General features: G+C 54.4%; 1 protein-coding gene across 1 annotated transcript; it reads right to left on the minus strand.

Moving 5' to 3' along the window:
* Positions 1-4,986: 4,986 nt before the first annotated feature.
* MMP9 (matrix metallopeptidase 9) lies at positions 4,987-12,824 on the minus strand. Its single transcript, XM_081256853.1, has 13 exons — positions 12,658-12,824; positions 11,919-12,151; positions 11,407-11,555; positions 10,981-11,109; positions 10,718-10,891; positions 10,340-10,513; positions 9,387-9,563; positions 9,110-9,265; positions 7,809-8,094; positions 7,549-7,688; positions 7,048-7,198; positions 6,853-6,956; positions 4,987-5,527 (listed from the first exon to the last, which is right to left on the minus strand). The coding sequence occupies exons 1-13, from the start codon at positions 12,793-12,795 to the stop codon at positions 5,409-5,411; spliced, it is 2,130 nt and encodes a 709-aa protein (XP_081112979.1). The 5' UTR covers positions 12,796-12,824; the 3' UTR covers positions 4,987-5,408.
* Between the last annotated feature and the right edge of the window lie 213 nt (positions 12,825-13,037).

A 13,037-nucleotide genomic window follows, 5' to 3' on the forward strand; every position in this document is an offset into this window, starting at 1 on the left:
ACAAGTGGCCGCAGCCGGGCTCCAGGAGGCAGAAAGAGCGTATTCCCCCATCCCCGCCGGCCGCCCCCCGGCGAACGCGGCGCCGCGCAGGGTCCTAGTGCCCTCTGTGCTGAGCCGCTGTTTCTGGCCACTGCGCTTTGAGGCCCTGGGCTGTCAATTCCACTGGAAGCGCTTGAGGATCCAACCTGCTGCTGAGAGCCACCCCTGCACCAGGAGCCCGGGCCCTCCTCGGCTGGGGTCTCCTAAACCCCTTGGTTTAATTCACTCATTCAGCACATCTTGATAGCGCGCCTGTGTTTGAGGCTTTGGTGCTAGACACTGATACAGCATTGGATGAGATCGACTGGCTTCCGGCCCTCGTGTGGCTCAAATTCTAATGAGTGAGAGGAGGAGAAAGATTACAAGTGAGCAAACGCATAGACAAGATAATTTGAGACTGTGGTATATGTTAAGAAGAAAAAGTGGGGCCAAGGGGTAATGACTAGGGGGAAGGTCTAAGAAGACCTCTCCGAAGATGTGATATTTGACCTGAGCCCTCACTGATGAGAAGGAGCCAGCTAAGCAAAGATCTGGGGGAAGAGCTCTCTAGCAGAGAAAATAGCAAGTGCAAAGGCCCTGGGGTAAAAAGAAGCCTGGACTGTTCAGGGAGCAGCAAGAAGGCCAGTGTGTCTGGAGCAGAGTGAACGGGGAGTAGAGTGATGGAGATGAGGGAGGAGAGGAGGGCAGATCGTGTGGTCTCTTGAAGGCTTCAGGGAGGAGTCTGGATTCTTTTCTGATCTACAAGGGAAGTCATGGGAAGTTTTTGAGCAGGGGAACGATGGCTGCTGGGTGAAGACTCAACTAAGGGCAGGAGTGGAAGCTGGGAGTCAATTAGGAGGCTCCTGCAACCCCCAGGTAAGTGGTGATGATAGCCGGGCTAGGGTGGTGGCAGTTGTCCAATTCCAGATACATTTTGGAAGTAGAGCCTACAGGACCTGCTGCTGGATTGGACATTGCATGTAAAGGAAAGAGGAGTCAAGGAGGACTCCTAGACTCTCATGCACTGCTGGCGGGAGTATAGATGGGCAACACCACTTGGGAAAATTGTTCCGTCAGCTAAAGCTGAACTTATACATACCTGTCTACTCAGCAATTCCACTCCAAGATATATGCTCCAAAGAAATGGCTGCCCACGTTCACCAGAAGACATTTACAAGAATGTTCATAGCAGCATTATTTGTAATAGGCTCTAATCAGAAACTACCCAAGTAACCATAAACAGTAAAATGGGCAAATAAGTAATGGTATGTGAATACAGTGAAAACAGTAGTGGGAATGAACAGTCTATAATTCACAAACAATATGGATATATCTCACAAATATAACACGGAATAAAAGCCAGACGCAGGGACTTCCCTGGTGGCACAGTGGTTAAGAATCCACCTGCCAATGCAGGGGACACGGGTGTGAGCCCTGTGAGCGGGAAGATCCCAAATGACGCGGAGCAGCTAAACCCGTGTGCCACAACTACTGAACCTGTGCTCTAGAGTCCACGAACCACAACTACTGAGCCCATGTGCCACTACTGCAGCCCGCGGGCCTAGAGCCCGTGCTCCGCAACAAGAGAAGCCACAGCAATGAGAAGCCCGCGCACCACAACAAGCGAGCCCCGCCCACCGCAACTAGAGAAAGCCCGCGCGCAGCAACAGACCCAACACAGCCAAAAATAAATTTAAAAAAAAATTATTTTTTAAAAAAAGCCAGACACAAAAGAGTATATACTGTAAAATACTCTTTAAATAAAGTAAAAAATAGTCAAAATCTATCTTTAAGCTGTTAGAAGTAATGGTGGTAACTCTCGGGGTGAAGGGGTAGTGATTAAAAAGGCACATGAGGGGGCTTTTAGGGTGCTAAGAATGTTTTGTTTCTTGATCTGGTTGCTGGTTAGACAGTCGTGTTCAGTTTGTTGAAATGTACACTTATGACGGGTCAAGCTGTCTGAATGTTTGTTACATTAGAGCAATGGTTCTTGGGGCAGTTTTGCCCACCAGGGAACGTTTGGCAATATTCAGAGACGTTTTTGTCACAACTGGAGGAGGGTGGCACTGCATCTAGTTGGTAGAGGCCACCCGTGCCATCTAGTCCTACACCAAGACTGCCAGCCATGAGCCACAGATTGGCCATCGCCTCCCTGCACCCTGTCCCCATGTTAGGGCCCGTGATAGAGGGAGGGAGACTGACCCTGAATGGGTCTAGCCTCTGTCCATGGATCCCACTACCTCCTGGAGGAAGACATCAAACATCCTACAATGTATGGACAGTCCCCCACAACAAAGAACAATTTGATCCAAATTGTCAGTAGTGCCGAGGTTGAGATACCCTGTGCCAGAATAAGGAGTTTAACAGATTTTTTAGATTTTAAGACTGATTTTAAGACTGATCAGGTTTTAAGCTCGATTGAGGGCAGATGACGTCTTTTATTAAGGTGGTGACAACCGATGGAGGAGTACGCTTGGAAGGTGGAGCCTGAGAGCTCAGGTGGACCCCGAGAGCTCAGATGGACCTGGTATATTGAGATATCTCTTCGGCACCTAAGGATCATGCGGAGGTGGCAGTCGAACATCTGATTCTGGAGCTCAGGGGAGAGGATAAGGAGGGGATATAAATTTCGGAGTCTTTAGCAGAGAGATGCTGTGTAAAGCTGCGGGGCTAGACGAGATCACAGGGAATGCGTGTACACAGCGAAGACGTCCAAGGATAGAGCACAAGGGCACACCATCATTTATTTATTTATTTATTTATTTATTTATTTATTTATTTATTTATACATCTTTATTGGAGTGTAATTGCTTGACAATGGTGTGTTAGTTTCTGCTTTATAACAAAGTGAATCAGTTATACATATACATACATCCCCATATCTCTTCCCTCTTGCGTCTCCCTCCCTCCCACCCTCCCTATCCCACCCCTCCAGGCGTCCACAAAGCACCGAGCTGATCTCCCTGTGCTATGCGGCTGCTTCCCACTAGCTATCTACCTTACGTTTGGTAGTGTATATATGTCCATGCCTCTCTCGTGCTTTGTCCCAGCTTACCCTTCCCCCTCCCCATATCCTCAAGTCTATTCTCTAGTAGGTCTGTGTCTTTATTCCTGTCTTCACACCATCATTTAAAGGTTGGAAAGAGAGAGATCCAGCTAGCGAGAGGGGAGGAGAACCAGGAGGAAGGGGTGACCCAGAGACCAAGTGAAGAAACATTTCAGGAAGAGGGGCATTATCCACTGGGTCAAAAAAGCCGAGAGATGGTATGGAATGAGCCCAGAGAAGTACCCACTGTATCGGGCTACGGGAAGATCACAGGTGGCTTTGAAGAGAGTCATTTCAGTGGAGGAGTGGAGTGGGTGCCAGGTTGCAAATGACTGAGAAGAGAATGGGAGACAGTGAGTAGAAACCGTACTTTGGGGAAGTTTTCCTGTGGATGGGGGTGGGCAATAGAGAAATGGAACAGAACTGAGAGACAGGGGTCTAGAGGGATTTTAAACAAGCCATATTAAGGAACATTTGTATGCCAGTGGGAGTGGGTCATTCCTGAGTGAGGGGTGAGTTAAGAGAGAGGGGCCCCACCCACAGGAAGCTTAGGAGGAAGTTCCCTGAACCTCTCCTTACACTCCCGCCGGGGCCCTGGGTGTGGAAGATGATCAAAGCTGACCAAGCCCATCACGTCCACTCACCTGCCCTGACCCTTCAGTCAAGTCCCTCTGCCATCCTGGAGGGTCAAATCCATCCTCCTCAGCCTGCCACTTCGACCTTCTCTCATCTAGCCCACACCACCATTCCTATCTCAACCATTCCAGAATCCTCTCTGCTCAAGCCACATACTAGAGTTCTGAGCCATTTCTAGTTCCCCCAAATGCCCCCTTGCTTTTTCTCTCCTCCCAGCATTTACCCCAAGAGCTCACATTCCAATCCCAAGGTCACCACTCACCAGCTAGGAGACTGCAGGTCAGCTGTGTAATTCTGCGCTACAGTTACCTCATTTATAAAGCGGGGAGGGAGTGTTAGCAATAGTAATAGTACCTCTAAGGTAAGAGTAGTACCTGTCTCATAGGGTTGTTTTAAGGATTGGCTGTGTTAACGCACATCAAGCACGTGCAACAGTGCCCGGCACATAGTCAGTGCTGTGCTAGGGCTAGTTCCTATCATCATGTATATAATCCATATTTTATTTATCCACTGCCTTGCTTCTGCGCACTTAGGTTGTTGCCAATTTCTCATTCTATGAACAATGCTGCAATTCACATCCTTCTAGGTGTTGTTTTGTGCACACATGGGTGAAGGTTAGAGAGTAGGAACATTTTTAGGTTTAATGGTTCTTGGTAAATTATCCTCGAAGAAGATAGTCTTCCTTGCACAAGAAGAAACTCTTGCTCACCCTTCCAGATTCAGTTCAAGTTCACATGTCATCTTGGCTGGGAAATGTTTCCTGACTTCAACCACAACACGAAGAATCACACACACAAACACACACATGTGCGCGCGTGTGCCATTATTCTAGAAAAAGGGTCACACGCTGCACACTCTCCAAGTGTGACCCCACCCCTACCAGCCACAGAATCATCACCCTTGTAACTAAGCTGGACTCTCTGGGGTTGGAGCCCAGAGCCTGCATTTTAAGCAAGTTGTGAGGGCTCTCTCACGGACCCGAAAATTTGAGGACCACTGAGAGGTCGTTGAGGATAGAAACATAGTCTAACTCATTTCTCTATCCCCAGTGCCCGGCACAGGGCCTGGCTCCATGTAAGGGCTCAATAAATGTTTGATGAATGAATAATAGGTTGGCCATTTCCTCAGCTATAAAATAGGAGTAATTACATTATACCTTCCTAATAGGAAGGATTGAACGTTAATATTTATGAAGTGCTTAGAACATTGCCTGGCGCATAGTAAGCCCTCTGTTGGTTACACACATACATGCGTGCATGCATACAATACATACATTAATCTGCTCCTAAAGATGAAAGAATCCAAGTTTATTAAAAACATTCCAGGGCTTCCCTGGTGGCGCAGTGGTTGAGAGTCGGCCTGCCGATGCAGGGGACACAGGTTCCTGCCCCGGTCTGGGAAGATCCCACATGCCGCGGAGCGGCTGGGCCCGTGAGCCATGGCCACTGAGCCTGCACGTCCGGAGCCTGTGCTCCGCAACGGGAGATGCCACAGCAGTGAGAGGCCCATGTACCGCAAAAAACAACAACAACAACAACAACAAAACATTCCAACGGAAAAAGGTGGGAAGAGAGGGCCCAGCCCACCTCCCCTTCTCCTTGTCCTTCAGAACAGACCCACCAGTTTGGATCCGGCAGACTGGCTCATTCCCTATCGCGATGGTCCCTGTGGGGACTCCCACTGCAGTACTGAAGCAGGCTGGGGAGCCCTAGTCCTCGGGGCACTGCAGGAGGTCAAAGGTCACGTAGCCCACATAGTCCACCTGATTCACCTCATTCCGGGAACTCACGCGCCAGTAGAAGTGATCCTGGCAGAAGTAAGCTTTCTCTGCAAGGGAAAGGCAGGACCAAGAGGGGTGATTCCAACCTTCCCACATACACATACAGAAACAGGAGTGAGATCTTTACAGACATCCCTCCTGCTTTCGTGATCTTTCCAAGGTTTTCATAGGACACCTGTGTCCCCCCCTGCCCCCCACAGAGATGCTGGAGGGCACAGACCTCCTTGTCCAAAGCACTGACACAGAGCCTGGCACACAGTCGATACTCAGAACAATTCATTCAACAAATCCCATTCATTCATCCAACAATATTTATCGTGCCAAGCACTGTTAGAGGCACTGGGGATACAGCAGAGGAAAAATGCAGGCATGACCTCAGTTCTTTTGGTGCTTACACCCTACTGGGGTAACACGGACGATTAACAAGCAAATGCATAAATAAATGAGATTGGTTTTGACAATGGAGAAAGCGATGGAGGAAATATTAAAAGCGAGCGAGCAAGTGAACAGATAATGAGGGTCAGAGAAGGCCTCTCCAAAGAGGTGGCCTTAGTGCTGAGGCCTAAAGGATGAGAGGGAGGCAGCCCAGTGACAATCTGGGAAGAAAACCTTCCAGACAGAGGGGACAACTGGCACAAAAGCCGTAAGCTGGGAATGACCTTGATGTGTTCAGAGAACAGCCAGAGGCTGGTGTGAGTGGAGCAAAGGGAATGACAGGAGGAGTGGGAGGGGATGAGGAGGGGGGAGGGGGTCAGCTCAGGTCATGTTAGTTTCTTTCACCTTGGAATGGGTCTAGAGTCACCCACAAAACCATTACCCTCCACTCCTAGCCCCTCCCTACTCTCACAGAATATATTAAAGGTATTGGACAACCAGTATGGCTTGGACTAGGGTGTTTGCAGAGGAGCTTGTGAATATTTTGGCGGCTGAGTCAACAGAACTTGTCAGCTGATTGGAGGTGAGCAGTGAGAAAGAGAAAGCCAGTGTAACTCCAGCTACCACTCCCATTTTACAGATGGGGAAACTGAGGCTCTGTGAGTAGCAGTGACTTGCCCAAAGACACACAGCTAGGAACTGTCTTATTTATCACTATCCCCAGTGGCAGTATCCCTACTTGTAGGGGAAAGGGCTTTCAGCTGGGGAGACAGGAAATCTGGGTCCTAGTTCTGGTTGTGCTCCTGTGTCCCTGAATGATCTGGTAAGATCCCTGCCTCTATAGGGAACTCACCTGTGCTGGGGCATTTGCCTCAATCTCTACGGGCTTTTTCTTTCTCTCTCAGAATTTGACCAATCACTAAGGCAGGGGACCCTACCGTGGGAGGTGTCTCAGGGAGGGAGGGACCCTCCCCCGACCCTCGTCCTCATCCCTCACCTTGGTACTGAAAGATGTCGTGCGTACTCAAGGGCACCCCGGGGAACATCTGGTCCACTGGGGTGGCGCTCCGGGGATCCACCTTCTGTGTCTTCACGTCGAACCTGCAGGACGGCAGCAAGGAGACAGTTGCTGAGCCGGCGGGCAGTCGGATGGCGCCTGGGCTCCCCCTGCCGGCGGTCCCGGGACTCTCACCTCCAGAAGCTCTGCCGGCTGAAGAGCAGCACCTTACCCCCGGCGCGCGGGAGGGCCCCGGTGACTTGGGTCACTTCCGGGCCCAGGCCCAGCTTGTCCAGACGCCTTGGGCCTAGCACCGACGAGCCTGTGTACACCCACACTTGGCGCCCTGCAGGAGAGAAGGGTCACATCGGTCTGGGGGCGGGGCACATATTCTCCTTGAATATCAAGAGGGAGAACGCAGCGAGGCCTTTCCGCGCCCGGCGTGCCCGCAGTCTGTGTGCCCAAGAAGCAGAGTCTCTCGATACAGTTGTGCCAGGGTGCGGTGAGGAGGGCTGAAATTCAGCCCCTGCTAGATTTGCTAAATTGCATCCGCCAGAAGGGGGCGTCTTTTTCTAATGCACACAAGACGTTTTATGTATTGTCCTCGGTCTCTTGGTCCTTCTAGGTTGGTGTGTGTGTGTGGTTTTTTTTTTTGGGGGGGGGGCGGATAGGGAAGGAAGAAAGGAGGGAACTAACCAGAGAAGAAGAAAATCTTCTTCGTGAGCGGATCCTCAAAAGCGGAGTCCAGCTTGCGGGGCAGCGCAGGCCACGTGTTCTTGATAAGAAAGGGACCCTGCAACGGGCGTCCCCCTCTCTGAGAGAGTCGCCAGTACCTCCTGGATGAGAAAAGGGAACGGCTGGCACCGAACCTTGAACTCAAGGTCAGTGGGCGGGGAGACACAGGCAGGTCCCGCCTCCAAGCCCCTTCCCGAAACCTCACAGCCCCTGCCCCTCACCCATCCTTGAAGAGATGCAGGCGATTCCCGATCTCCGCGATGGCGTCGAAGATGTTCACGTTGCAGACATCGTCCGCTGGATCCAGGGACCTTGTAGGGATCGCAGAAGGGCCAGCAGTGGGAGGACCTGTGGGGCCAGCTGAAGGGGGGCCTGTGGAGCCAGCAGTGGGGCGTTCTGAGGGGGGGGCAGTGGGAGGCCCCGTGGCGCAGACCGTGGGAGGGGCGGTGGGCTGCGGTTCAGCTGTGGCAGTGGTTGGAGGCCGTGGTTCAGGTGCGGGGCGAGGACCTAAAAAGAGACACCGTATAAGACAGACCCTGTTCCTACGGAGCGCTGTGCCCATGGACTGTCTGCTCCCCCAAAGCCTACCAGCGAGGCCCCTGGCGCTCACTCCCCCCACTCTAGATGGTGGAGCCTGCCTTTCCCCAGCCCTGGGCAGGCCGCTTCCTTTCACATACTCACCCCCATCCCCAGGCTGCTGGGAGAGAAGTGTTTTTTGAGCTCTCAACCTGAGTGCCAAACTTAATGCTAGGAGCTTTATAAACTCACATTAGGGACTTCCCTGGTGGCGCAGTGGTAAGAATTCGCCTGCCAGTGCAGGGGACACGGGTTCGAGCCCTGGCCGGCGAAGATCCCACATGCCGCGGAGCAACTAAGCCCGTGTGACACAACTACTGAGCCCGCGTGCTACAACTACTGAAGCCCGCGCACCTAGAGCCGGTGCTCTATCACAAGAGAAGCCACCGCAGTGAGAAGCCCGTGCTCGGCAACAAAGACCCAATGCAGTCAAAAATAAATAAATTTATATTTTAAAAAATTCACGTTAGCTTGTTTGATCTTCAGGGAAAAAAAGAAAACCTATGAAATAGATTCTTTAATATCCCCATTTTTTAATGACGAAATATACTGGTGATAATAATAAAAAGGTCAAACACTTATATGGTGCTTACTATATGCCAAGTATTATTCTAGCTCACTTAAGCCTCCTAACAACCCCATGAGGCAGGTGTTAGCCCCACTTTACAGATGAGGAAGTTGAGGGATGAAGTAACATATCCAAAGTCATCTAGCCAGGAAGTGGCTGGACTGGCTTTTGAACCTATGTCTGTCTCACTCTAGAGTCTGGGCTCTTTATCACCATCTCCAAGCACTGACCTGGCAACAATTGTACCCATTGGCCAGGGTCTCCAGAAGATAGATGTTAGGGCCCTAACTTTCCCCTCCTCCGCATTCTCGGGGTACTCGCAGCTGGCAGAGCCCAGCCTTTCCCTCTCCTCCCTCCATCCCTGCCCCACACCCTCACCATACAGATGCTGGATGCCCTGCACGTCGTCCTTATGCAGGGGGTGCTCCTCAGTAAAGCTGTACATGGGGTACATGAGCGCCTCTGGCACAGACGAGTGATCTAAGCCCAGCGCGTGGCCAAACTCGTGCGCCGCCACAAGGAACAGGCTGTATCCTGGATGAAAGAGGGAGCCTGAGACGTGAGCCCTGAGCCGAGCTCCCAGCCCCGGCCATCCCTCCCGGACACCGCTGCCCTGGCTGAGGTCCCAGCCTGGGAATCTCAGAACCATGCCCACCTTGATCCGGGCAGAAGCCCCACTTCTTGTCTCTGTCGAAGTTGGAGGTGGTGGCGCACCAGAGCTGCCCATCACGGCGGCCCTCTCTGGTGCAGGCCGAGTACTCCTTGCCCAGGAAGATGAAGGGGAAGACGCACAGCTCCCCCGCCGAGTTGCCCTCGGTCACCGTCGCGTCAGCTGGAGAGACCCAGGGCCTCCGGTGAGCCAAGTGGGTGGGTCCAATAAAGACCCAGGGGCGGGCCAATCATGAGGCGAGAGACACTTGGAGGCCTATTTTAAAAGCTTGGTCGGGGGGGGGGGGCGGGGCGGGGGGAAGGGGCTTCCCTGGTGGCACAGTGGTTAAAAATCCGCCTGCCAATTCAGGGAACCGGGTTCGAGCCCTGGTCTGGGAAGATCCCACATGCCGCGGAGCAACTAAGCCCGTGCGCCACAACTACGGAACCTGCGCTCTAGAGCCGCGAGCCACAACTACTGAGCCGCGTACTGCAACTACTGAAGCCCCCCGCACCTAGAGCCCATGCTCCGCAACAAGAGAAGCCACCGCAATGAGAAGCCCGCGCACCACAAGGAAGAGTAGCCCCCGCTCGCTGCAAATAGAGAAAAGCCCGCGCACAGCAAGAAAGACCCAACGTAGCCAAAAATAAAATAAATTTTTTAAAAAAGCGTAGGGGGCGTGGTGCCGCACACAGCCGAGACCAGGCTAGACTGGTGGGCGGGGCCGAGGATCAGAGGCCCAGGGAGAGGCTGCAAGCAGGGCTAAAAGGCGAGGCCTCCGCGAATGCGGCGGCAGCAATAGGAAGGCAGGGGGAGGAGCCGTGGTGATGGCGGCCAGAGTCACGGCTGTCCTGAGGACCGACGAGGAGTAGGACAAACTGATGGGTGGAAGAGCCACGCTCGGGGACCAGCGCGGAATCAGGGGGCGAGGCTGAATCAGGTAGGTGGGGCAGAGGTACCTCGGGTCGGGCAGAAGCCATAGAGCTTGTCCTGGTCATAGCTGGCGGTGGTGGCGCACCAGCGGTAGCCGTCCGAGCGACCGTCGGTGGTACAGGCGGAGTAGGAGCGGCCCTCGAAGGTGAACGGGAAAACGCAGGGCTTGCCGTCCGCATTGCCGTCCCGGGTGTAGAGTCCTGGGAGGCCCACGCGATTACCCGAAGGCGCCACGAGTTTATTGACCCACAAGCCACCTGTGTCCTCCACCCCTCCTCGCCTCGTTTCACAACGGGGGAACGGACCCAGAGAACAGGACAGTGATTTGCAGGCCACACAGCACTAGCGGCAAGGCTGGGATAAAAACCCAGCGTTCTGGACCCTCGAGGAGGGTGGGTACTCACTCTCGCTGGGGCAGAAGCCGAACTGGCGGTCGGTGTCGTAGTCGGCCGTGGTGCTGCACCAGAGCATGTCGTCGGAGCGGCCGTCCGTGGTGCAGGCGGAGTACGAGCGGCCCTCGAAGGTGAAAGGGAAGTGGCAGGTGGCGCCGTTTGCGTTTCCGAAGTAGGTCGGAACCACTGCAGGAAAGGGAGGACGGGGTCAGGGCGGCTGGTGATGCGCGTGAGAGGAGAAGGGAATGGGGACCGGGGCGGTTCGGGAATCTCACCGACGCCTTTGCCCAGAGACCACAACTCTTCATCGTCGAAGTGGGCGTCTCCCTGAATGCCTGGGCCGGGAGGAAAGGCGTGTGCCAGGAGCCCGTTCTTTCCATCGAAGGGATACCCATCTCCGTGCTCTGAAGAAGCAGGTGGAGAAGAGAGTTAGCCGCGTACGGTTGCGCAGGTTGTGCACTGCCCAAGGGCGCTGGACTGAGTGCGGGCTGAAATCCAGCCTAGGAGCTGCTGTCCAAGATTTGCGTCCCCGCGCTATGAGGTGTCGGTCAGCAGGGGGCGCCATAAGGGCGAGCGGCAGCCAGGGCTGCGGGGACAGGCAAGAGAAATCCGGGTCCAGGGCCCCCTCTTACTCTCTCCGAGGTCCTCCCTCCTCTATCCCCTCTCCGATTCTCCTGACTTTCCCCTTCTCGCGTTCTCACCCCTAACACCAAACTGGATGACTATGTCGGCTTCACGGCCGTACACGCGAGTGAAGGTGAGCGGCGTCACCGCGCTCCAGAGCGCGAAGGCGCGGGCAAAGGCGTCGTCGATCACGTCGCGCGGCAAGTCTTCCGAGTAGTTTTGGATCCTGCAGGGGAAAGGCAGGAGGCTAGAGGTCGGAACTGAGAGGCGGGATCCGGAGCAGCAGCGACACCCCGTGTCTCAGCAACTTCAGATACACAGCGCTGAGTGCGCTCCACGCTTTCAGCTATAAAGCGCTTTCAGACGCATTTTTCTCTCTGGACACTCACAACGGCCCTGACAGGAGGACTCAGACTGCGAGGTCGTTTCCCATGGGGGAGCGAAGGCTCAGAGGTGGAGCCGCTTGCCCTGGGCTCACTAAATCCCTGGTTTAGTGAAACCCAGGGATGGGCCTAAGACGGGACGTGTTCACCACCGGGCGGCCTCTCCCCACTACGCCCCCCTCGCCCCCGGGGGCCCAGCCTCGCACCAGTAGGTGATGTTGTGATGGTGCCACTGGAGGTCGCCCTCAAAGGTCTGGAATCTGCCCAGGTCTGGGACGCCACAGCGCGGGGCACGCATGGCATTCAGGGTGGTGCTGTCCAGCTCGCCCGTCTCCGGCAGGGCCAGGCGCCGCTGGAGACGCAGCAGAGGCTGACGCAGGGACTGATCATCCTCGCTCATCTCTGCCACGTGAGTGTAGCCATAGCGGTACAGATATTCCTATGGAAGGAGGGGCAGAGACATCCCAGAGCCCTGACTTCCTTTCTCTGACCTGCTGGGTGAGGACTCCATCCCTCCAGGCTCTCAGGGACTAGCAACAAGGCGTTGTATCCAGGACTGGGTACCCTGCACCCCAGTGCCTGTGCCCACCCAAGAATCTCCCCTCCCTGTAGCCATCCTCAGCTCCTTTCCACCCCCGGATGCCCCTGGCCCATGCCTACCTCAGGGCCTCCTAGGGCTTACCCCTGTTCATCCCCAGCCCATCCCCGCTCCAGAACCCTCCAGTGCCCCTTCACCACTTCCCATTGCCCATCTAAGAAACCCTCATTAGCCCATTCCTGGCAATCACTGTCCAGAGCATCCCAGTGCCCGAGCCTGGACACCTCTGTTCTCCAGAGGTGCCCATCACCCCCCAACATGCCCCTAAATATCTCCTCTGAGAGCCCATGTCCTTCCTGGGACTCCTAGCGAACCCTTCCCAACTCTAGGCTGGAGTGTGTGCCTACCTCTGCCAGCTGCCTGTCGGTGAGACTGCGTCGTAGTTCTCCCGGGAAGACCACAAATGTGGGCTGGCGTGGTCTGGGGGCAGCAGAGCAGCAGCCCAGCACCAGGAGCGCCAGGAGCAAGGACTGCCAGGGGTTCATGGTGAGGGTAGCAGTGTCTGGCTGCAGCTGCCCTTGTGGGGGCTTTAAAGAGAAGCTGTCAAATGAATCAGTGACCCCGCCCCGCTCCCGACAGGCCAGGGAGAGAGCTGACTCAGGGAATGGGGTGTGTGTGTGTGGGGGGGGAGGGGGTTTGGGCAGTCCCAGTATGAGAAGGCAAAGAAAGGGCTTACACCACCTCCCCCTTTCCCTCCTGCCCACAGTCCCCATTGCCGAGTCAGGCA

This window comes from Mesoplodon bidens (genome assembly GCF_964165515.1).
Source record: "Mesoplodon bidens genome assembly, chromosome: 15".
NCBI lineage: Eukaryota > Metazoa > Chordata > Mammalia > Artiodactyla > Ziphiidae > Mesoplodon > Mesoplodon bidens.